Source organism: Cupressus sempervirens, chromosome 9 (genome assembly GCF_028749045.1).
Source record: "Cupressus sempervirens isolate cs-2001-9-10 chromosome 9, ASM2874904v1, whole genome shotgun sequence".
Lineage (NCBI taxonomy): Eukaryota > Viridiplantae > Streptophyta > Pinopsida > Cupressales > Cupressaceae > Cupressus > Cupressus sempervirens.
The window spans coordinates 516,852,338-516,879,370 of NC_143126.1; the positions used below are offsets into that span (position 1 = coordinate 516,852,338).

At 34.0% G+C, this 27,033-nt stretch overlaps 1 protein-coding gene across 1 annotated transcript; it reads left to right on the forward strand.

The window, feature by feature from the left end:
* Nucleotides 1-292: 292 nt before the first annotated feature.
* Nucleotides 293-19,980, forward strand: TLP3 (tubby like protein 3). The gene is made up of 4 exons (XM_089800859.1): nucleotides 293-934; nucleotides 16,362-16,449; nucleotides 18,231-18,360; nucleotides 18,860-19,980. The coding sequence occupies exons 1-4, from the start codon at nucleotides 584-586 to the stop codon at nucleotides 19,524-19,526; spliced, it is 1,236 nt and encodes a 411-aa protein (XP_089656985.1). The 5' UTR covers nucleotides 293-583; the 3' UTR covers nucleotides 19,527-19,980.
* The last annotated feature ends 7,053 nt before the right edge of the window (nucleotides 19,981-27,033 follow it).

A 27,033-nucleotide genomic window follows, 5' to 3' on the forward strand; every position in this document is an offset into this window, starting at 1 on the left:
CTTCATAAAGAATTTTATTTACCAAATACTATAACTCCCCTCTATGTTGAACCTCTTTAATATCCATATAACCAAATTTGACTTTACACACTATTGTACTATTCATAGATCCCACACAGTTGTATCTCATTAAGAACATACATTCATCCATTCTTTGAAATATAAATAGCCTAACAAATATAGGGATTTTCACTGGTTAATGACATCACCATCAGGGCAGAAGTGGGGACATAGCCGATGGGAAATAGAGGCCCATTCCAATAAAGAATCATGCAGATGTATATGAGGCATTGACTTGGGAGGCTTGGTAAAAGGCTGTTCTAGTGAAAAGCGTGGCAGGAAACAGCCGTTTACAGTGGGGAAAGATTTATGCGCGATGTTTTGAGTGGGGTACGAGGGTTTGTTTGGTCACACTCGTACGCAACTCAGAAGACAGCGTGCATTTGCTTGCGCTCGCCATGAGCAGTTTGTCAATGGAGGGCTGACTTTGGGTTGTACAGGATTTATAGATTGGTTGGGTTCTGTACAGGAAGAAACGAGGGTTTGAATGGATGATTTTAGGAGCTGATTGGTTGGAAGAAAGATGTCGTTCAGGAGTATTCTGCAGGACGTGAGAGATGGCATTGGAAGCATTTCGCGTAGGGGTTTGGACAGGAAGTTGTCCCAGAGTCTCAGATGCCGATCGCAGAGCGCCGTGTATGACAGTAATTATAAGAATACTGCTGTTTTGCAACAGAGCCCGTGGGCAAACATGCCGGCCGAGCTTCTGAGAGATGTGTTAATGAGGATCGAGGAGAGCGAGGGCACTTGGCCTGCCAGAAAGCATGTCGTCGCCTGCGCTGGGGTTTGTCGAAGCTGGCGCCTCATTGCCAAGGACATTGTTAAGACGCCTCAACTCTGCGGGAAGCTCACTTTTCCTCTTTCTCTAAAGCAGGTCAAATTATTTCCTTTTTTTCATATTCGTCAGGGCAATGCTGTTTTCTTAACTTTTAAGTCCTCAATTCCAAGCTAAAACTGAAATTATTTATGGCCGCCCGACGGCTGTTGTGGTTTAGGGGACCACGAAGCCATGGCTGACATTTGCGGCTCAAATTGTAACCGTCTGCGTGTTGTGTGCGTATTATTTGGGGATTTGCATGTCCCAAATTAGAATTGACGTGCTGGGTGTTTAGTTTTGCTCCTTACTCTCGTTCAGTTTACAAAGAACAATTCAACGGCAGCAAGATCAAATATTGATTGCTGCAACTTGGCGAGGAGTGTATGCCTCTCATTCATCACAAACCCCGCTTCTTCAAGGAGAACAGGCGCGGTATCAAATCCCAAGGTATTGTTCAGGACTCTTGCTGACCAAGTGTGTTTTGGTTCGTTCCCCAAGATTTGCGTTTAGGAGTAAATAACACCGTGGGGGGTCCTTTGACCCGTATTCTAGTATCTACGAGGTCGCACCCGTACGTCTGTTAGCAGTTTAGTTGGGCATTTGATGGGAATTTGTACATAGAGGTAAAATAACAACACGGGTCAAAACTTCCCCGAACATAGCTGTAAATACTACTACGTAGTTTGCACATATATATTTTCAGCGTCCTAGGTCCTATGGTATGTGTTGGAGGGAGTATTACAATGTCCCATTCCCGTAAATTCTGCACGAATTCAAGGACACAATTTATCTTTTATGGGAAAGAGTTAAAGATCGCAGATTGTCTGTTGAACGACTCCATTTAAGATAATGCGGTATCATGTATACTCTATCTCTATTTGCATTAGCAAGTGGCATTTGAAGTCATTAATATTTTTGAAGAGCTTATCAGCTGTGGGAAAACATGGGGGCTAATTGTGTATCCAATAATATGACTAGATTTGCTCACTGTGTGTGCTAGTTACACTGATCATGCTTCACACTGATCAATAGGCAGACATTATGAAAATAAAATTAAATAGAAATTTGATTTTATAAATGACTAAAGGAAGTCAATACCAGCCAACACGAGAAATCAAATGACAGGCAATTTTAGTGATGATAACTTAATTTAATAGTGATTTGATTCAAAATATCCAGAAATATTTACAACCAGAGAAGTTGTTATTATGAAATCAAACACAACTTGTACAACTGTCAAAGTTAAGATGTCTTTCCCATATAACCTAAATGTATTATGCTTTAATGCATTTATTGCTTAAAATAGACGAAGTTTTGTTATACAAGATGATATGATGTCATGACAATCGGATTTGAACTATTCAATGCCATTTGGTAGGTTGGTCAATTTGTTAAGGTCCAAGATTTGATTCGATGCAACACCACTATATTATAAAATTTGCACAAAAAACTCAGAAACGAATTCAAAGGGTTTTTGTTAATCTAATAATGGCATAAGAAATTGAAATTTTCTGCTCTGTTATCCTTCCAAATTTCCAATTTATGATTGTATCCAACCATTCTATCATCAGAAACATACATCTTGTACTGACCATTAGAATGCCTTGAAATGATTTGTGCAATGTGTACTTGAAACTAAAACTCAGTATACATACAAAACTTAGCTACAGGTTCTATTAGGCTCTGAGGTATTTGGAGTATTCTACTCTTGATGATGCATTTTGGAATGCTCCATTTTTTGTAATCAAAAGCTTGAGCATGGATGCTTACAATATGATTATGACCTTGAGTATGGATTTTTACATCTACAGGAAAATGATGGACTTACCTATGACTGGTAGTTCACCTATTCTAAGAAAAATTATAATTATGTATTGTTGTACTGCCAAGATGTAAAGTATGATATCAGGAGATACTGAATAATTTTGCAGTATATTAAATGGTCTGTTACAGTCATTCAACTGGGTGAATTTTGCAGACAACTTTCAAAAAAATATTTCAAATATATTACAATGATAAAGTACACAATCTTTTTGAGTTTGATGAACAATTTTAGAGGAAAATAGAACTTGAATAGTTGTGTGGACTGCATTTTTGAATAGCTGTATAATTTCTTGTAGAAGCATAATTTAATAAAACCGGGAACATAATATGTTTATATATTTAACTTTACTCGAAAGAATGTAAAGCAAGATAATTTTTTGTTGAGATCATGCAATCATGTTAGACAAATATTGAAGATACAGTTCATCAGATTAATCATTACTAGGGTTAATGAGCATATATTCATAATTATCATACTCATATAACAAAACCAATTTATTAATATGGATTCAATCATAAGGGAGCTTGGATCAATAAACATGATAGGGCACCTGAACTGATCCTCTATGCCCAAAAGAAGATATATCATCCGTCTTAGCCTCATTTGGCCTTTGGCCATCTCATATGAGATGATATACCTAATGAGGTGTCCTATATCCATTCTCCCTAATCATGCCACTCTTATTCATCCTTCTATGATTGAGACTGTCTTGCATCCATTTCCACAATTGCTCAATGGAGAGTTTGTAGGAGGAAATATATTAGGTGCCCAAAGTGATCCTCTACCCTAGGCCTAAGGGCAGATATACCATCCCTCTTGACCTCATGTGGCCTTCTGCCATCTTAAATGAGGTGGTGTACCTAATGATGTTATAGCCATTCTCCCTCCTTGTATTCCCTTACTTACCTTGCCACAATGATTGTCGCAATTTGGAAATTCATATTATTGATTGTTTCCAACGTATATATGTTATGCGCCAAATATATAGTATCCTAAATTATATGTAAAAAATTGTGCATTATATTACAGCATATATCAGGTGTAAACATACACATACACACATATATATCCAATTATACCAAGTTAAACAAGAACGTCTCTCCCTGTTGGTTAATTACAGATTCTGATCTGATCCTGGTTGCTGTTAGGAAATTGCTGACATTTTTAATGCTCTCTCTCTCTCTCTATATATATATATATATCTTAACATTTCCTTGAAAATATGCATCCTTTGGAAGTGGCTGCCCTTTCATAAGGGATAATGTCCCTTTTTGATGTCTCTTTGCAAGTGCAAATGATTTATTTAATTGTATTTCCTTATGCTTGAGTCACTGTCTAAAGTAGTGCTGTTTGTAAACTAATAACTGCAGTTTTTCCCTTTTATTCCTGCAATTATTTTAATTTTAATTTTTTTATCAAGGTCACTGCTATGGATATCAATAACAATTTGCTGCCTGATTTTGTAGTAACAGAATAACTGCTTAATGAAATCATTGCCCTAGTCTTCTGTAGTTGCATTCGATCATTTGTTTTATATGCTTCACTTAGTTAATTGCACATCACTTCTTAAATATGTGCCCCTAGTCTTCATTTGAAGGGAGTTAGCCCTAAAGTCAAAATTAGATTTAATTTGTTTTAAACATCCATAGCTCGGCTAGCCTGGATAAACTCAGTCGACCCCTTGTAACTTTTCAACACTTTATATATAATGTTTCATGGCAAAGGGGCGTGACAGATCTCAATCTCAAAGGTATTGCAGGAAGTGGCCAGTCTATGGTTTCTCATATCATTAAAAGGTTTCTTAAAATTAATTTAGTGTTCAAGATGCTTTGTGCTGTAGATTGTACATTTAGGAAATTCTTTTAGCTTCTTCCTCATGTTACCAAGAGTTTCATATTTTCTTATATGTTAGCTCGTGCTGTAGGTAAAGTGTACTTTAGCAATTGAGTTTCTTTAGCTTATAATTAAATTATACTATTCGAACCAATCAAAACCCATATCATAAAGTTTGAATGATGTTTAACGTAATGCCTATAAACCCAACCAACAATTAGATAGTTTCAACCCAATTGAAAATAATGTAGTTTTTTTTGAGTTCTGATCCCTAAATTGGGGCGTATCTCAAAATTTGGATAAATCCAGATTTTACAATTTATTGTAAATGTCTTATTATTTCTACAAGCAAATAATTTTTACAGAATAAATAATCTGCAATAATAAATTTGAGGCAGGTTCTAACCAGTAGATGGCAGTTGTTCAATGATCCAAGGAGGACCAGATAAGTGCATTTCTGGTTGAGGAATAAATATGGCCTATTCGGTAACCCTTTTCTTATTGTGGATACTGTTCCAGTTATGATATTTTTTTATTATCGACCACCATAGCTCTTTTTGATATGGGAGTTCCACTGACTTTGTCCTACATTACCTTTAGTGTTGATGTTCATCTGGCAGTTGTAAACTTTTGTTAAGGTTACAATTGTGATTAAAACGAATATTTGCTTGTATTTAGCATAGTGAAGTTAGTTTTGTCTAGTCTTGTATTAAGGTTACTACGTATCTTTTCTTTTCAGGCATCAAGGTTAAAGTTGTCTTCTGTATTACTTTTGTCCAAATATAGATCTGCTGTTGAACCCTGCCACAGTATGCATGGTTTTTCTTTGATGAAATCAAAACAATTTTCCCTGCTTTGATTATTTGCTGCATTTTGTCTTATGTATTGTTTTATATTTTTTTTTCTGTTTTTATGGACTATATTTTTAAATATTTGTAGTTGCAGGCTTAGGGGTTTTCTTGGGTTGCTACATTCTTCAGGTTGTCTAGGGTTTTGATTTCTGTGGACAACAAGGCTGCATCAGGGATCTAGACAGGAGGACAAGTTTTGGGATGACTAGGGAGGCCATACGATTTTCCATCCAAGTTTCAAGTGATAGTGGGAGTCAGTGAAAGGAAACCTATAAAAAATACAAGAAAATTATAGGAATATAAAATGTTTTATATATAACCCAAAGCAAGTATGCAATGTGCCAGATTATTTTTCAATGCTAAAATCTATAGTTTTAGATAGAGGATTTATTGCTTTTCAAAATATATTTTGAAGTATGTTTCACTTGTGAGATTAACGGAACAACATACTTATCCACTTGGACATGTCAAAAGCACTTGACAGGAGAAATTGGCAATTGATCTTGGAAACAATGAATTTTCATTAATGAATGCAGCATGTTTACCATTTGTCAATGGATTGGAATTTGCATAGGCGTCCCAGCTTTTGTGTTAATTAATTAAATCCTAAGGTTGCCCATCTCTAATGGGAACTTAAGTAAGGAGATCCTATTCCACTTTTATTTGTTCATAAGCAGGGTTTTACAGAAGCAAAGGGGGCAAATAACATGGCTTGGTAGCAACTTAAATCGCAAGGTTTGAGTTTGAGTTTGGCAACAATAGAATTCAGATGAAGCTTGGCCAGGTAAAAAGTTTGGAAAAAAAGTTGACATTAAATTTGCCTTTTATAAATTTAATTTTTAGTTATACCACTATTAATTGATTAAATTATCAAAAATAACAATGTTAGATGGAATTGAAATAAAATAACTACTTTTACTTTTTATTAAAATAAAATAATACTACATTAAACTTGAAAACTTAATATAAATATTTTTCAAATTTGTTATTATAGGTAATGGGCTGAAGCTGAGATTTATTGTTATTATTTGTTGAGATTAATTAATATTATTTGTTGAATTTGAGTATACTCGAACCCAAGACCTTCCATATGAGAGGTTCACAACTTACTGTTGTGTTGTAGGCCCTTGCCTTTGGTAAATATTTTGCAATTGATAAGATAAAAAGTGTAGAAAATACATCAATATTACGTTAATTCTTGAATTCATTGTAATAAATTTAAAAATCATTATAATGTAAATATATTAAAATTTTTAATTGATTATTTATTATTTAATTAATATATGAATTAGAAAAGTGTTATTTATTGTATATGAAATGATAATACATACATTATAAGCTTGTGAGGGAAGCAAAATTTATTTCCATAGCTAGCTTATGATATATTTATTATTTAATAAATTAATATACATTTGTGTGTCTTAAAAACTTCTGTGCAGGCTACATTATTGAGTTACCAGCATTTTTAATATATAAATTAGAAAAGTGTTATTTATTGTACTTGAAATGATAATAAATATATTATATGCTCGCAAGGGAAGCAAAATTTATTTCCATCTCTAGCTTATGATATATTTATAATTTAATATAATTTGCATATACATTTGTGTGTTTTAAAACTTCTTTGCACTCTACATTATCAAGTTATCGGCATTTTTGACTGCTTGCCATGTTTGAGGAGGTTCATTTTTGTTCCTCTCCTGTCCATGCTACAAAAGGATGCGCATTGCGGGGAACAATCTGGATGCCCAGTAAACACAATCTCTCCCGAGCAGTGTGGCAAAATAAATACCCCTTTCCTTCAACATGATTTTGGTGGCTTCCAAAATGGGTGTTTCTGGCATTGATAGGGTTTCTTCATTTCTGTTGTAGATTCTTGCATGATTAGCATTGTTAGCTGATATCATTTTTCTTGAGAATGTGTTTCAGACAACTGAATGTATTTCACCTAAAATAGCCCTAACCTTGTTTCCTGCAAATTTCTGGGTGAACTATGATGGATTTTAAGATTTTATCGGAATTTCCTGAATTTCAGATTTCATACAATACAAGAAATGCAGCGAACCATGTGGCACAGGTCGCAACAATGTATAGGAGATGGTTCACCAATTTAAAGTTTGTTTATAACATATTGCCATTATCCACATTTCTTACAAGTTACAAAAGAAGCAGAGGCCATAAATAACATTTTGAAGCTATATCAGGTAGTTTCAATACAGAAAAATAATGCAGATAGGTCCCAGACTTTCTTTTGAAACTTTGACAGGGGAGAGAAGGGTCTGATTGCTCATGATGGCATTTGATTTTTGAATTTTCTAACCAGGCATATATATATATATATATATATATATATATATATATATATATATATATATATATATATATATATATATATATATATATATATATATATATAAGCTTTGATTCACTACTACTTATGGTTCACAAAAAGCAAATTGAAGTGAGTTAAGAAGCAGAATGCATGCTAAGCTAAATAGCTAGACTACATGGTGGATAACACTGATTGGCAAGAATAGGATTGATTAATACAGTACTGAGCAAATCTGATCTACATGAACCACTTCCTTTGCTCATAGCAATTTAATTCCTTGTTGTTCAATGCAATTTCATCTGAGAAAGGTTTATCAGATCAATCTGAGTTTCCTATACTTTCTTAGAATATATTAGTGAAGATGACACAATCAAGAGGAAAAAGTGTCTTCATATTCCAATATCCAAATCAGGTACATTTTTTTAGCAATGAGGTTGGTCTGTAGTATGCATGACAATGATAACCAGGAGCATACTTGAAAAGTATATGCCAAAGTGCAACTAGTGATATTTTTGATATACTTTGCAGAGACAGGTCGCCATATCATTGATGAAATAAGAGAAGGTATACAAAAAATAAGTTTGAGATGCAACAAATGGGATGAAAGTGCATATGTGGACCGGATAGATGGAGCAAATATTAGGTGATACAATGGGTCTTTTACTGTTAGTGTTTACAGATGGGAAAGGTTTTACCTGGTGCTGCAATCCCTTCCTGTCATACATGGTGGGAGAACTCCTTGGGTGGGCAAGGCTAGCATTAATTCTAGGTAGGCAGGGCTCCTGTGATAGCTTACACTGGTACTGGCGATTGGTTCTGACAACTTGTAAATTTTACCTGTTGGTGGATGTTCAGATTTGGGTGTACTTAATTATAAAGAGAGCAGGTACAAGCGTTTGGACTGAGTGTCACCAGTGGTAAATTAAAAGGAAAAGAAGAAGAATGATAATCTGAAATATATGCTTCTCAAGGAGAGCTGGAAGTGAATTTTCTGTTAAAAATAAGGGAATATTATTTAGCCCACAATCAAAATTCTTACAATTTTAGAAAATGGGAGCTCTTGAGCTTTAGGTTTTTAGAATTTTAGGTGTTGTCAATTGATTACTTAATTATAGTAGAAATGTACAATGAAAGAGCATTTTAATTCTATATAGACTAGAATGGTACATGGATGCTAAGGCAAATTTTTTCGGAGATAGATTAGACTCATCAGATTAAGATTTAGATAGGGATGCAAAATTGGGAAAGACTAGAGAATACCAAAGATTGGTTCATATGATTCATACTTGAAAATGAATACCAAAATCTAAGGTGCTACAGAGAAGGACAGGTCCATTTATTTGATCACTTTGGGAAAAAGTAGAAGAAATGAATTGGAAACACAAAATGTGTGTAAAAGCCATTATGAAATAAAGTATCTAAAATGCAGTCGCTAAGGCTTGCGATCATCTTAAACCATACTTTTGTGTTGGAATATGTGATTAGAACAGAGTGACTATAGGATCTTTATTAATGGAAGCAAATCAGCAAATCCATGATCTCATAGTCTTAAACTGCACAGTTGAGTGCAAAATAAAAAGGATCCCTTATACAGCAATAGTTCTGGTGGTTATGTATTTCTCATAATTTAAGTTTTAGAATTCTATCTGAGTATTTCTTAGTGCCAAAATATGGGAGGTGCTGTAGGTGGAAGTAATATAATATATTCTGATAAAAAATCAGCAGAACTCTTTTGCCAAATAGTTGATAGTAACAATATAATAAGAGAGGCTTGAATTGTGTGAAGCTCTAAAATTAAAAGAGTCGTAAGAATTCTCTTATCTATAGTGTGCTTCAAATTAATATTTGACAAAAGAAAAGAAAAGACTAATCAAGAGTTGAAGGTGAAGAAGATGATGTTTGCTTCTATCAGGAAAGGGGTTTCTGAGATCTAGAAAGAACACAGATTTCAATCTGATAACTTATCCTTGGCCAAAAGTCTTGTCCAGTCTTATTTATGAAGTGAACATTGCAATCAATACCACATCGTTGAATCAATACCACAATCTTAGAATCAGCATGTTAATTTGAGTAGAATTTCAGTACATCAGACCTTAATAGGTATGGAATCAAATTATATTTCAGGTGGTATAATATATATATTAAATTAAGTTTGATGTGCAAATCAGTTTTATTGATGGTTCGTACTCTTAGTTTATAGAAATAGATTGATGCAACAACTAAGACCAGAGAGGCAGAGAGAAAGTATACAGCAGTAACCATTGAGATCAACAGTCACACAGCTAAAGTCCTTAGTTGTTAATACAGGACAGAATCAATGTTTTTCCAAAGCTCTTTGAATTGAAGGGTGTAAAATCTCCACTGTAATGAAAATGGTGGAAAGACTGTTGAAAATTTACCCTCAGAATTGGTAGTGGGTGCCGAGTGAGGTTTTAAAGATTACAATCAAATCTTCATATGTCACTCTGATATAGAGGGTAATGCTTAGCTGAAGTCCCGTGACATGTACTACAAGATATAGCAGAAATCTGGGTTGTGAAGAACAATGTTGTAAATCATAAATCATAACTTATAACACATTGATTTTTGGTGGGAGCAGGATTTCCTCATGTGGTTGGATTTTTAAACATTATTATGACACTGATAACCTATATTATATTTGCCTTTTCTGACTATAGTTTGGTGTTTGCAAATGATATTTTGTTGGGAAGTGACCTTTTAAGGGAATCATTGCCATAGCTGGGATTAAAGATTGTGTGGACTGTGGGCATTGTTCTTACTTGCACTTGCACAACTTCAGATGTTCTTAGATGCACCTTTATGTTAATGAAGTTCTCCTTCGCATGTTTTATTTACAGTGAACTATTAATTGATGCCTTCAGAAGAATAATGTAATAGTGGATATGGACAGGTACTTCGCTTTCAGCGTTGTGCTTTATGTTGTTGAACCTTAAGTATTCATGTAATGACAATATTTATGATAATGAATAGCTTGATTGTAGCTCTGTGTTTGATTAGGTAAACTTTTCCTTGTTGCCAGTATGTTCTTGGAAATCCCAGGTTTGGGTCCAGGTTGAACCTTGCCCAGATCTAGATCTGGATCAATTGTAGGGCTGTCCAGGGTTCTGCAAAACAGATTAGGCCAGGCAAATCTAGGTCTGTCTTTCAGCATGCACTCAGAAACTGGCTTGAAATGGGGATTTCAAAAATACTTTTAATTTCTTTCTCCGGTTTGACCTTCTAGGCTAAGTTGTTGATGTGGGTTCAGGTTCAAAGAACTGGTTTGCCGGCACTACAAAATTTTGAAATGGGGTTTGTTCGGTTTGTTAGTACAAAAACATGTAAAAATTATATATATAATATATGCACTTATATATGCTGCCCTGAAGAGCAAATAAAGATTAGAATGCCACATAGTATCATAAAAACAACAAATTATTATAAAATTGTAGTCATAGCATCGTATCAACATCAAAATATTGAAATGATGAGTTCAAGTATCATTGTTTTGATTTTCGACAATTGGAACTTTATATTAAGTTTCGATCATCTAATAGGTTATCTAAATTGTCATCATATTCTTCTTCATCAATGCCATTAGTTGATAACTTGATTCACAAACAGTGTCAATGTCAATGGGATCAGCTACATCAATAATGATCTCACTTCCCAAGTCCTTAAATGCTATTTACTTTTTCACTTTACAGAGAGCTTGTTTGTTTGTAATTAACATCCTACTTGAATGACGTTATAAAAGTAGCTTGCAACTCCCTTCACCTATTGAAGAAATTGTTTAATGTTTTAAATATGATTTATCACTATAGAGAGCTTCATTGGACAAGGGTCATTATTCAGCAACTGGATATAAAAATTTCATTGGAAGAAATCTTGAGGGCTAGTTTAGTTTGAAGTAATAAATATTTCAACTTCAGCAAATTTTTCTTTGTAATGCTATAGTTCTTATTCAGATTCGGTAATAATTATATTCCACGCTAAATTGTAGAATGTTTCTCATTGGAACTGTACCTGATCAGCACTTGGTCTGCCCTGGTTCGACCTAGTTTCGGTCTGGACAAACCAGTCTGTCTGGATTTGATACCTGGTCGAACCCACAGGCAAACCAGACCAGAACCATGGACCAGTTCAAACTTCACCTGGTCCGGAGGGCTAGGGGGGCAAGCCAGGTAACTTAGCTCCTAGGCTGTCCCTTCAATTGGAGAACATTAGCTCTAACCTTGAAAGTGACATCTAAACACTTTGAAACACTACAGAATGTCCAGATTATCTTATTTAGAATGCAAAAGACATAAATCAGGTACACTTTCTGAATTTTCATTTTTTACTTCACATTACACAATAGAGCTGAAGATTGATTATTGTAAGATTCCAAAGCAGGTGGGTTGCTATTCTTATGCACTTGCAATTACCCATTCACTGTCAAGGAAATTTTATAGGTTTTTTTTCCAATGGGAGGTGTATTTTTTTCTGGTTTTTCTCTCTCTTCTTCCTCTTCCCTTACACATGAACTTTCTCATTTTGTTTAATTGTATTATTTTCATCTTTCTATGTTTAAAATATTAAAAGAGTTATAAACTATAATTTATATGTGCTTCTTGTTTTCACTTGTTTGGAGTGTGTTGTTTTCCAAAGTTGTTGCCAGAAGAAGTACAATGGCAGTCAGTTCTAGCTTTGTTGGTTGACGTCTCATATTGCTAGGTGAAAGTCTATTTGTGTTGTATGACTTACATGTTCATCGAATTATGACCAAGCAACAAGGGTGTACACTTGTCGACATCTAAAGTCATGGAATACATTATAACAGAAGAAAGTAGAAGCAGCAATAACACATAGAATAGGTGTTCCTTTGGCAAGAAAAGGATATTGAGCAATACAACGCCCTCTTTTGCCATCTGTTTTTGAAGTTGTAGAGAGCCACAACTTTTGACTACACATCAAGAAGAGCTTGTTTCCTATAAGAGGATGAAAGAGACCGCTGGAAAAGGTATCTTAAAATGAATTCCAGAGGTTGCCAATCAACAAATAAATTTTGACAATGTCACTCACCATATTGGTAGGAAATGGTGAACAAAATTAATAAGGCTCCAAAAAGGTACAAGCACTTGAGTTATGAATAAGTGTGTTGCACTTTATTGACAAATGAGGTGGAATTCATAGAAGATCCACTTGAGCCTATTATAAGATAGAGGTGTCTATTTTTTTTTCATGGATGAAATAATGCCAAAAGTTGACCCTTGTTATATGTGGTTGCAGAGTCCAAGGGCATATAAAGAGTAATTTATTATTGACATTCTCATAGGGATCATTGAGGACATGGGGTCTAATGGTGTTGTTGAATTCATAAAATGCAAAAAATTGTAGAGTGGTTGGTTTGTTGGTTCAGACATGTTATTCACACATCTTTTAAATGCCTTTTTTTGTCCACTTGCTCAACCTTATGCTACAAAAGATGTGCAAAAAAATTGATTGGATCAAATAGTTGAATATTGAGGCTAAAGATATACAAATGTTGAGTAGCAGCCAACACATTTGGTAGAGCATAGACAATCGTTCTCAAAATTGGAAATGCAGAAGGTAAATTTCACAGTACAATTTTATATCCCATTGAAATAATTTAGTCGTCTTAACTTCTAGATTTTTCTTCTTTGTTTCTAACTTTTATATTCAAATAGGTTTTAGGAACATGCTAATTCTTGGGGTGAGTGTGAAGGTGGGGGAGTCACTTTATACTATAGCATGTTTATTAGCCATCTTTGGTTTGCATAGAGGCCTTCCAATAGGGAGAATGCAGAAAATGTTAATTAGATGGGGGTCTTGGATGACACTTGGTGGGATTGTGTGGAATATCTTAGTTTCAGTCATATAGTTGCTTCCTTATGTATGTCACTTATTAATTCACCGCTAGGGTTTTTAGGTCATTTTGTTTGAGTAAGGAGATAGTTGTTTCCTTAGGGTTTTCAATAGATCTAAAGTTTAACATTTTATGGTGAGTAAAACTACGTGTAATTTTGGTGCACTTGATAGGGACCAAGTTTCAGTTTGGATGGAGGTATTGCATTCTTGCATCTTTTTTTTCAAGTAGGGTTGTGCTTTCACTTTAGTCAAGATTGATGGAGGGTTATCCTATGGTTCCAACTATCATTATCAACATCAACCAAAATATATTTTGTTGCAATTTATATTTTTTTGTGATCTAACCTTGTGTTTGTGAATTGAAAAGAATATTGCATGCCTTGTCTTGATTGTGATGATTAGGTGGTGATTCCAAGTCTTTGCTTTGACCTTGAGGGTCTCATCACATCATAAAGGGGCTAATTAGTTTGAATTTTCATTTCCCTTTGTGGTGCCCTATTTGGAGAGGTGCATCAAATGTATACTCTAGCTGCCTCTTGAGGATTCAAAATATCAGCTTCTAGGAGAGAGTTACAAGGCGCAAGAAGGAGCTAGAATTTATTCTTTGCTTGCAAGTCATGGGGAAGTCACATGAGAAAATTAGGGAGAAAATGAAGAGTAAAGACCGAGGACTAGGTTTCCATTTGCAAGAAGATGCTTTGTTCATATGCTTGTCTCAAGTAGCATCTTTTTATTTTCAATTAGGATTGTGCAGATCTTAGGGTTCCATCCATTTGTGTCAACCAAAAATAATTTTAAGTGGATGAAACTTTCACTTGCAATTAGATATTTTGTTCTTGTGTTTTGTTTCAAGTAGGCGTGCTTACATTTTTTAGATATTGATGCTAAAACATCTCAGGGGTTTGGCCATCATCATCATTTTTTTTTCGTAATTGCGTTTATAATGGTCTAAACTTTTGTTTTTAGGGGTAGGAAGCAATTGCTACTATTTGTAAATTCAAATGTCTTTCCTATCATTTGGATGTTCACCTTTGGTAGGAATCATGGAAAACCCTATTTTAATGGTACTAAGAGCAATCATAAATTGTTTTTTGTACGAAGGGTGCTGCATTTGAAGATTTCAAAATCTTGCATGGTTCACCTTTGGTAGGAATCATGGAAAACCTATTTTATGGTACTAAGAGCAATCATAAATTGTTTTTTGTACGGAGGGTGCTGCATTTGAAGATTTCAAAATCTTGCATGGTTCAACTTTTTAAAGGTTTGGAAGGCAAGTTTTTGTGAGGAGAAAATTTGCCGAAAGTTTCACATGATTGTTAAGTGTTGTAAATCTTATTGTAGGACGGGGTTGATTATTGGGCTTTATTTTATGTGCAAGGTCAGCAAATAAGGCATTCTTGGATCACATATCGATTGAGAGATTGTGAATTTGTGGGTTTGGCCAAAGATGTGGACCATTATGGATTGCATTCAAAATCTGAGTGATGAAACCCGGTGATTTGCATGTGTGCGCAAAATCATCAAATGTTTGGATGTGACTTCCAAGTTCTCTATCAGATTTTTGATCAGCAAATTATTGTGTTTTTGATGGGTTTAAGTGTGTTTTTAAGTAAATAAATGAGTTTGATTGTTCTGATACAAAATTTGGTTGTCAGGATGGGTGTTGTGATCCATTTAAGGGTTACATTGGTAGGTTGAGATGGGTTCTGTTTGAAGGTGTGATTTGGAATGGGATTTCTTTGTGCAGCTCATCTCACGCTTTGAGTCTTAAGTTTTTGGGGTTGTATGGTCTAGTTACAAAGAAAAGTTTGCTCTAATTTGGATTCCCTATCCATGGTTTCATAAAGGATGATCGAGAGAGCATTAGATGGTTAACTGTAGGTTCTGGTACAGAATACAGGGAGCTCATAGTTTTGAATATCTATAGATTGGCTCAAGTTTGCTGTTCTCTCTGTGAATTTAATTTAATTTTCATTTTGATTTGTTGTTTAAACCAGATGTGTGTTTCTGCATTGCATATGGGTCAGTGCCTAGAGTATGCCTTGAACAAATTTCCTTAAAATTTGATGTTGCAATTATCATTGGAATAAAAGAAAAGTTACGTCACTTGTACACATTGAGGGTACATGGGAAGCAATGAATTCTCATGACAGGCTTTGCTCTATTAGTAGTCGAAGTGTATGGAGATAATAAATGACAATGAAGTGACACGATAATTTAGTTTATCAATTGTTTATCCATAATGGTCTTTCATGATGGAGGCATATGGGAACATTCTCTAAACCTGGTGAAGAATCTAAGTCACAGCATGAGTGTCATGATTTACAAGGAAAGCAAGGAGATGGCATGATTTTTTTGTGTGGAAAAAATACATTTACTGCTTTCCTTGCATGATATAGAAATCTTAAGGAAATGCCCCAGCAAACTAATTGTATTTGCACATATCTTGGATGGTTTACAGAGAACTACACAGTTGATCACCAGAGAAATGATTTAGATGAATATAAGTTTCATTTCACTGAGCTATTTATAGGCTTGAAAGCCTGATAGACAGTATAATCAAGAATTAAATTACTAATATTAATTTGTAGGGATAAATGTTTTACTCAGTTATGTGTTAGTTTCTTGGTTTCAAGAATTATTCTGTTATGGTCATTAACAAATGTTAGCCTCTCTGCAAATGGTTAGTTGTATTGCTTTTTATTTCAGAAAACAAATATAGCAGGTCTTGAATACTGAATTGAAAATTATGTTCTTGTTTTTTATTTACAGCCCGGACCAAGAGACTCTCTGATCCAGTGTTATATAAAGCGAAATAGGGCTACATGTACTTACCATTTATATTTGGGCTTGACTCCAAGTAAGCTTTCAATACTCTGCTTCTCATTGATTTGTTCTAGTGGGTAGTTTTAATCTCTCTCTCTCTCTCTCTCTCTCTCTCTTCTTTTTTAATCTCTCTCTCTCTCTCTCTCTCTCTCTCTCTCTCTCTCTCTCTCTCTTCTTGTTTTGTTTTAGACATGCAACATTATACTTGCTGTTCTGATTTTTGTATTTTCCTCTATGTCAGAGCTATCAATACAATGATTATGCCTAGGTTTTGTTGAAATCACTTAGTGTCGATTGAAGCCATCTGAGCTAATGTTTTTATATATCTTAAAGTTGGTTTGGAGGCACGTGCAAATTTTTTTTTTTCTGTTTCCTTCTGATTTAAAGAGAAGATAGGTTTGCATTTGATGATGAATTAAGAAAACAAACATAAGCGGATTAAGGTTGTTTATTAGTGTTACGGGATGATGGGTTTATATAATTCTGAATTGAAGTAAAAAATGGGCATTTTACAATTGTTAATTTAAATTGGGTGCAATGGCCAGTAATTTTTTCTTATTCAAGGAGACACAACTCTATTTTCCAAGGCTCTATGCATATTTCTGCAAGGTTAGGTGTTTCTTTTTGGCCAAGCCCAAATTTTTGATAACGATAGCAGCTTTTGAATGTTTTGCAATGTTGACCAATACCTATTTTCTACAGAAATCATCTTCTTGTGGCAAATGTGGATCCGATAATTGCTACCTTCTCAAAATTAAATCTATACAAGGATGCCAAAATCTAATATTTCCTACATTCTTAATTCTAATAAATTAATGATGTGATGTGACTGTTTCTCGGCCTGTTGTTTCTCTCTGTGTTTTAGTTCAGGAGCATTTGAATTTTGAACATTAGCATATAGTGGACAATATTATTCACATTAGCATTTGTGACATGGGGCAGACAAAGCTTACCTTTTAATTCTTCAATGCAATGTTGATGAAACTAACAGTAATTTGTAGCTTGCTAGGTTTATATACAATTGTTACTGTACTGCTTAGGTTCTTTATTTGTCTCCTTCCAGGCTGTGGATAGCTTTTCCAGGAAACTCTATTCTAGTTGGAAATCCATCATTTAGTGCATCGTTTTCTTGGTATTGTTTATCTATTGCTTATTTCCCTTGGGGGTGAATTCATAGGGGTTTTTTATTAATTTATCACTTTCTGGGTTTTTTTTTTTTCTCTATTACTTATTTTCTCTTGAATGAATTCACATGGGATCTTTATATTTGTTTACATTGGATTTGCACCTGGCCTTTTCCATTGGGGGTGGGTCACACCAGAACTGGATCTTATAGTTTATCCATTTAAGCATTCAGCATTTGTGTGGTTAAAGCTATATGACTTTTTCTGGGATTTGATCGTAGGTTTCTGCCTGGATGATATACTATATGAACTTATATCGCTTGACCCTTTTTCCTGTATTTTCAAAGGATGAAATCTGTTGAATATTAAGTTGTGATTCTGTAGCAAACTGTAATATTAAAGCCCATTTATTCCATTGGCTTCAGCTGTTTGAAATTTTAATAGAACCATGCTCTTATTTTTCATAATGTGCCATGTGGCCTTAAACATGAAATGGGAACTTAAGAAGCAACAACTTTCTTAGATGGTATACATGAAAATCAATGAATTGTGAAGCTTTTTTTACTTGATCTGTGATGCTGATGGATTTATCTTATTTGCTTGATCTACAATGTCGATGGAGTTTAACAGATCAAAATTGATTTAGATTTTGTTCTTCAATCTTCAAGATAGTTTTTTTGGCATTTTGCAGCACTTGCCGAGAATGGAAAATTTCTTCTTGCTGCTCGTAAATTCAGACGTGCTGCCAGTGCAGATTATGTTATCTCCCTCGACGCAGAAGACATGTCAAGGGGAAGTAATGCATACATAGGAAAACTCAGGTGACTAAATACGATTTTCTCTGTTTTAAAGTAGTATTCAACATGCATCTTTCTACTCTTGTTTCACATTAGTATGTCTTGTGAACTAGACATCTTGGATGTACAAATAGAAATAGGACAAATAGAAATAGGACTAAAGATATATCTTAATCCTAGTCGTTGTAGGAGACTAAATAATTTCTGGCCTTATGAATCTTATTTTAGATGAAAGGAACTGTCACTGTCACATTTGTGTTGTTATAGTGGGTAGTATTTTGCCATTTCGAGGAACTTAGTGGGCATTTTGATATTATAAATTAATTCATGCTCTTATGAATCTTATTTTAGATTGAAAGGAATTGTCACTGTCACATTTGTGTTGTTATAGTGGTAGTATTTGCCATTTGGAGGAACACAATGGGCATTTTGATATTATAAATTAACTGCACAAACTGAGAAGCTTGGACAGATTTGAGAAAGTCCTTTTCCATATGTCATTTTTTGTTTTCATTTCTTCCAGGTCCAATTTTCTAGGAACAAAGTTCACAATATATGATAGCCAACCTCCTCATAGTGGTGCAGTAGCATCTACAAGTCGTGCAGGGCGACGGGTTGGCTCAAGGCAAGTTTCCCCTAAGGTTCCAGCTGGGAGTTATGTTGTGGCCCATATTGCATATGAATTGAATGTCTTGGGAACAAGGGGCCCAAGGCGTATGCAGTGTACGATGGATTCGATCCCAACTTCAGCCATGGAAATAGGAGGCAGTGCTCCCACTCCTAGTGAATGTCCAATATTAAGTTTAGATTCCTTGGCATCCTTTCCTCACTTTGGTTCCAAGTCTGGTGTAATTGACAGTAGTTATTTCTCTGGACCTATAATTAATGGTAACTCTAAAGAGGGTCCATTGGTCTTGAAAAATAAATCGCCGAGGTGGCATGAACAGCTCCAGTGCTGGTGTTTGAATTTCCGAGGGCGTGTTACAGTTGCTTCTGTTAAGAATTTTCAGCTTGTTTCAGCTACCGAGCCTACTCAGCCTGTGTCTCAAAGTGACCATGACAAGGTTATTCTTCAATTTGGTAAGGTTGGAAGGGACATGTTCACAATGGATTATCGCTACCCATTATCAGCATTCCAAGCATTTGCTATCTGCCTCAGTAGTTTTGATACAAAGCTGGCCTGTGAATAGTGAGGTAGGCTCCTACTTCAACATTTGTTTCAGCTGCGTTGGAGGACAAATCTGAAGTGGCTTACCAATGTTGCTTGGTTTGATATGGCTTATGAACATGTATTTGGTGTAAAAAATTACTTTGTTTCATTCTCATCCTTGTTCTCACAGTATTCTAGTGTTTGCAAGGTTTGTCACCATCAAATAAGGCAGTCAACAGATGGAACTGTAACAAATAGTTGCAGGTAAGTTTTAGACTAATATAAGGTGCTGCTAGGCAAATTGATTTCAAGCTATGGTGTAAACTATTGGGCTGTACATACAATTTCCATTCGGACAAGGGGGTTTATTTTAGTAGATATGAATTCAATTATGTGAACTTCATGTTTATGGAGATCTGGAATTGTCACCTTGAGGCCTTTGGAACTGCATTGTCAAGTTAGCAGACATAAATACTATGAATAGCGTTTAGACACATTTTGCATGATATTCAAGTGTATTCATTAGAAAATGTTCCACGTAGGCAATTTTGTGATTATTTCAAGTTATATTGTAGACGTCTCATTGCAAACACATCGCTCTATTGTTTTCTCACTACTTTTGTATTCGAGGGTATTCATTAGAAAATGTTCCACGTAGGCAATTTTGTGATTATTTCAAGTTATATTGTGGACGGTTCATTGCAAACATACCGCTCTATTGTTTTCTCACTACTTTTGATTACTTTTATAATGCTAAATGTGTTTCAGTTGAGTATTTGATGTTACTGTGGCATCGACTCATCTCAGAATGATACGGGGGCAATAAACTGTTCAATGGTTTTTGTAATTAGGCTAATGGGTATCATGTTTTTTTGGTGTCCAAATTATTGTTTGATGATATAAGCTTGTTTTAAAGGTATCTTCTATGTGACGGTGTTCTTTTCTCAATTTTGGAACGGAGATGGGTTACATGCGTCATGATGTTTTATTACATATTTTGTTCATTGCTAGTGCATTCCTTTAGGGATGTTAGGTTGTCTAATAATTTCCTAGTATGGACTTTTGTAGGGATAGTCAAAGAGGCCTGTAGTCATTGCCAAATAAATTTGCTTGGTAAATCTATGCTGAGGAAGGGACGAAAATTATCTTCAATTAGGCAATAGAAGTTGGTTTATAGGAAGAAACAGAAATGCTTTATGTTGGGTATATATTGCTCCTTGTTCAAGGCTTTTTAAGTTTTCTCATATTTAACAATTTTCAAATTAGAAAAATTAATTAGTGGCATTTCAGATGATCAAATAAGAGTGGGAAATGACATGTTAGATCATCAAATAAAGTGTGAAATGACATGAAAGAAAATAATGCTCCTGTAGTAATAGAGAAGCAAGTTGGAAGGAATCATTTCCCTGTTAATGCATTGAGAGAGACTTCAAAACCGGTTGCATATAAACCCAAGGATATCTTATTTGTAATTTAATTTTTTCTAAAGCAAACTTGTTTGAACATGTACCCCTCAATGAGCTTGTTTGAACGTTTTATAAAGCAAATCTTTTATGAGTCAAATCGATGTGGAAGGATTCACTTCTGGACCTAAGGATATCTTATTTGTAATTTACATTTTTATAAAGCAAACTTGTTTGAACTTGTGCCCCTCAATGAGCTTGTTTGAACGTTTTATAAAGCAAATCTTTTACGAGTCAAATTGATGTCACATTATGATAGTATTTGTAATTTATCAACACCACACACGAGCCGGCAGGTCTGGAAAGTCATAAACCAAGTCGTTTGAACTTGTGTCACTTTTAATTAAAGAATAAATGAAAAAGCAGACACGTGAAAATTGGTTAATCTAGATTAGGTTATATAATGTACTTAAATTATGACACAGAAGTCTAAAGTCTGCCAGATACTTTTGCTGGTAATGCATTTTTTTCAACAGTAGAAATAGGAGGCAGTGCCCGATTCGCTCTTGTTTAGGAAGCAGTGCTCGATTCACTCTTTTTTGATTGCCTCTTATGTTAGGACTGCCCGTTTTCGATATTTTAGCCGATAGGCTTTCTGCCTAGGAGACTTTCGTCAGAATTTTCAGAGTTTCCGACGTCGGACGTTGGAGAAGGAGAGCCGCTGGAATCATATGTGGGTGAACTGGAAAGCGTTGCCGGGAAACTGTTATGATGCCACACTAGATACAAGAAAGAGCCACTGGATACAATTCTTTTGTCATGTAAGCTATGTTTGGCAAAATTCTTATACAACAATTGACACTATTCCACCACCAGTTTTAATTCAAAGTTTCCTTTTTAAGGCTTATTCACCACCTGTTTCACAAGTACAAGACATTCGATATGGCGCAGGGGAGGCCCCAAAATAGAGCATGTAATCCTGCAAAGATACACTCCTGTTGATTGAATTAGTAATTAAGATGGCAAATACACTGCACTTATTTACAACGATATACCCAGCGTTAATATATAATAAAGAATGTATGTTATAAATGGAAGAGCTTATGTTAATAGGTTTGTAGTGGAAGGAACAAATTGGCTACGAAATTTAAGAATACTGTGTGTAGGACAACTAATTTCATAAGTGTAAAGAGATTTAGAATTGATTCAAAAGATTTGTTAGCTAGCAAAACAACATGTTTCACGAGGAAGGAAAAATATGAAAGAACAAAGCCAAAGAGAGTATGTTTCTCTCAATGAAAGGTTGTATTTGACCAAAAAGAAGTTAGACGAGGGACCATAATCACTTGAAACTCTGAATGGCAGATGATCGACCAACATTTAATGCAATTAAGCCTCTGATTATTAAGTAAAATGTGTAGTTGTGAAACTTCAAAATCGAACGGGACACAAGATGAATACATTTAAAAACATGAAGGCAAAACAAAATATTAGTATTGATCTTAATGTGTATCTCAATTTTACAAATATAATAGTTACCAATTAAAACAATAGAATAGAAGAAGGTCGGTTGACTAGAGTTTCCATCAACCATTCTAAGATGTTGAAAGCAGTTCTTTCCCTTTTACTAATGATCGACAATGGTATCATTTCTAATAATAATTTATTGTCTTTTCATAACTATACTACTTTAGCAAAGGTAAAGCTTATTTAGGGTAATCATGAGAGGCTTGAGATGTTCAGAGAAAATATATAGAAGATAAATATATTTTTTTTAATAAGACAATCAAGTTAGTTGTAGGTAAATTATTGAAGTTGAATGATAATTAATAATATGATTCTAAGTAAATTATACATTGTTAAAGAACACATATTTTTATATTATTTACAAAAGAAAATAAATAGATGGTAAGAGATATATTTAACATTATCATATTTATACAATTTATTCAAAATGTATGATTTTTTTTAACACAATAATTTTAGTTCTTCTATCTTTTCATTCTGATGATGGATTGCTGGGTCTGATCAGAAATGTTGATGCTAAAAAATATTTACAAAATAGATTTCAAAAATAAATTTCATACAAAAAGATATATTGTCAAAGATAATGTAAGATGAAACTCAAATAACATGAAAAATTGAAATAGTGTCATACAAACATTAGAAAATTATTAACCTAGGGATAAGACACAATAATGACCATGCTATTATATTTTTAAATTATTGTAGAAGATATGTGATACTATTGAATAGATTTTTGTTTATAAAAATAGTTTTTTAATTAAATTATTAATTAAAATATTTTAGAATTGAGCTTATTTTTAGAAAGATCATAATTTTTTAAAATATATTTTATATAAGAAATCATTATCCTTAAAAATTGGATTGAATTTTTTTTAATGATTTTTACTACAATGAATAATTTAAATTAGAATAGTTTGGTTTCAATAAAAAATGATATTGGTTTACCTTTAAGCCATTTGTTTTTTTTTTAAAAATAAAAAATAAAATAGAAATTTTAAAAAGATCTCAATTTTGAATTTTCTTTCATATTTCTTTAAAATATGGAAGAAAGAAAGAAAAATGTTTAAATTGGATAGGACTAGGTCACATAGGTATTAACCAAAGGTGATGGTTTTGCTGAAACAATATGAATAAATGAAAATAGTTGGTGTATAGTCATATTCAACAAAGCATAGAGAATATAGCATTTTCAAAACTATAATTGGAACTGTTAGATATGTTTGAAAAACATAGACAATAAAATAAGGCTGCCAACTCTTTGATATTTGAAGGCCTTGAAAGTATGCATTCTTACAATTCTTTAAAAAATAACATTTTTTTCTTCTTCCAAAATATCTGTATAAAAGTTATTTGTAGAGTTTTATGTTATGTTACATGAATGACTACTTTTTTTGTGGATTGTTCTCCTTTTTTAATGCTATCATACAAAAATTGCATAAGTTGGAACTATTAATATAGATATATGAATCTATGGCATTCATCTAAAATCATTTATCACCACATAGAATTTCTATGTGGACTTATGAACCTACGATTTGGTTAAGAACTATATATGAATTCATTATCACAGTAGTTAGGGCGTAACTATATATATTTGTAGGTGAGTTCTCACAAAAATAATAACTTATGTCATTTAACATTTTAAGATAGAGTGTAATAGTGTTTTCAACATTTTGACATTGATTCATTTCTTACTTTAAAATGCTGCGATTGAATGCATATATAAATTTTTAAAGTGGAGTGAGAGGAGTGAGTTGACAAGTATAGGTAGTGATGGAAATGTAAAGAGATTAAAAAGAATAAATGCATAGGAATATATAAAGATCTATAGTTAAATAGAGTAAAATGATGAGATAGAGCCAAGTTCAAGTAGTTGATTTTGAAAAGTTAAGTTGTTGATCTCATATATGAAATGATAGAGGGATAGAGAGAGAGAGATGTAGGAAGAGATAAGTGGACACAGGTTGGAGGAGTGAGTGATATGAATAATAGAAAGAGAGAAAAGAGGCCTAGAGAGGTGAAAATATTCATAATAGATGGATCAAAATCACATATCAAAGTGGGGGATAATTATGAAGTGCGTGCTTATGGGGTGTAGGATGGAGAGAAGTAGGAAGATGAGTGGGAGGAGACAAAGAGGAGAGTGGGGATATATGAGGGGATAGAGTGATATTAGGTAGTTAGGTAGGTAGATAAATAGATAAATACAAATAAAAAAATTCATTAGTGAGTAATAAAGAGCAAATTTTAATCTCATATTTTGATTGTACGTGTCTAAAGAAAATGTCCAAAATTCAATATTACACAAGCCAAACAAACTTTATATAAATCAATTCAAAAAGATTAACATAAATAAGATAAATACATAATTATTGGTCCGTTCCCCGGCGGCAAGGTTTATGGTGGCTGGTGGTGGGCATGTTGACTTTGCGTGGTAGAAGGCTGTCGGCTGAAAAATCAAGACTGAAGAAGTCTCCTTCACGGTGGAAGGGGGTTTCAAATGATCACTACATGATTCATAAATCCCCCCTGGTTGGAGAGGGTGACTCTTCTCAGGATATTTTGGTGACGTCCTTGCCTACTGTTTTAGATGGCTTGACCGTTGACCCTATTTTGGTGCCATCCTTTGTTCACCCTCTAGCGGATATTGTCTCTAACGTTTCGCTTGCTGCCCCTCCTGGGGCTTTGGCACCAGATGTTGTTGCCCTACTTTAGGCTGCTGTTGCCCCTGTCTCTGCTACGGTCCGTTCCCCGGCGACAGGGTTTATGGTGGCTGGTGGTGGGGATGTTGACTTTGCGTGGTAGAAGGCTGCCGGTTTAGTGGAGAATGGATGGACCGCAATAAAAGGTAAAAAAGGGCAAGCCCTCCACTCCTCCTTTTGATATGGCATTACACTCTTAGAAAATAGGACCGAAAGGGAAAGCTTGAGTCCTTATTGTGGCTATTCCGTTTTTGGTTCTCCTGGCTCTTATGGCCAATTTGTTCGTTGTAGTCTGACATGGTATGGGGCCTACTATCTTACTCTCTTTGTTACCATGGGGTTTCAGGTGCCCGGATTAAACCTAGTTTGGTGGATGATGAGTACTGTTTTTATGCGATGCCACCCTGGTCACACTTGGTTGTTGACCTGTTTCACCATTGGACTATACTTTTGTTGAGTTCCATTGAAAGTTTTATGAGATGTAAATGGTTTTAGGCACCCTTCAAAACTTGTTTTCCTTAATCAAAAACATAAATAAGATAAATATAAATCAAATGAATTATGTAGTTTAATGTTGATAACCATAAATAAATCTTGCATGAGACAAGTACATCTTAATGCATTTAAATTAATGATTCCAAATATCAAGGTATTTCCTAACAACTTGGTAATGGATGACTATTGCTCAATATTTAATGTGCATTTAATTATTCCTTATCTTCATTATAATTATCTATGCCTCAAACTATTATTTCCTATACAAAATGGAAAGCCTAGATATTTGAAATCAACAATTTAAAATTGTTATCTTATCATCTATATCTTTTTATCTCCATCTTTCTCTATATTTATGTATCTCTATGTTTTTATATCCATATCTCTCTCTAATTTGCACCCTTTCCCTATCTACCTCCATATCCTTTCCTTATATCTTTCTTATACACACATACACTTTTTCCTCTACCCCGATCTCTATCTTATCATACCCCTTTCTTTAAGTTTTAACTCTCACTATCTATATTTTATTTTCTCAATTTCTCTTTGTATTCTATATGTAACTATCTATATACTATCTATCACCTCAAATATCTTTATTATATCTCTTTATCCCCCTACCCCGCTCTTTACTCTTCTCTCTCTCTCTCTCTCTCTCTCTCTCTCTCTCTCTCTCTCTCTCTCTCTAATTTTTAATCACTATGAATGATTGTGAAGTTTGGAATTTAGATTTTAGTCTTTTTTGTGTGATTTAGTTGAATCTCATGTTTAAATATAGTTCTTTTCCAATTAATACTCTTAAAAGATTGGTCTTAATTTCATCTTAATTTGTGTCTTGATTTTACACATTTGATATTTGGCATTCTTTGGTATATTCTAATGAAAAGATAGAGCAGAGCAATGAAACAACTATTCAATCAATTATGCTAAATGTTTTACTTGATAATATTAATTAAACAACATTGATTGATAAAAGAAGATTCTTTTGTTCAGGTTCATTTCTTAATATATTTACTAAAGATGTTGATTTCTAATTAAGAGATTTAAAAAATAGTAACCAAAAGAATACACACCAATAAAGGTCTCAGAGATATATAATTAGAAGTGAAGATCTCAGTACAAATTTAAAGAAGACAAAATTTCTATTTTGTATACTCTATTATTTGTTTCAATTTATTCCCAATGTCAATTTACAATAATGTCTTTCTCATTCCTCCAAATATTAATTTTCTTACTCCATTTGAAATCCATAGTTCCAATTCAATCACCAATCTACAACCATTACGTGGTTTAGATAGGAACTATGATGCTTTGCATTTCTTGTTAAATTTGTCTTCATTATAATCTACAATTTTGTACTTACAAGTAACTGAGGTATTTCTAATAGGCTCTTTGTAAGCCTCTTAATTTCACTAGAAGA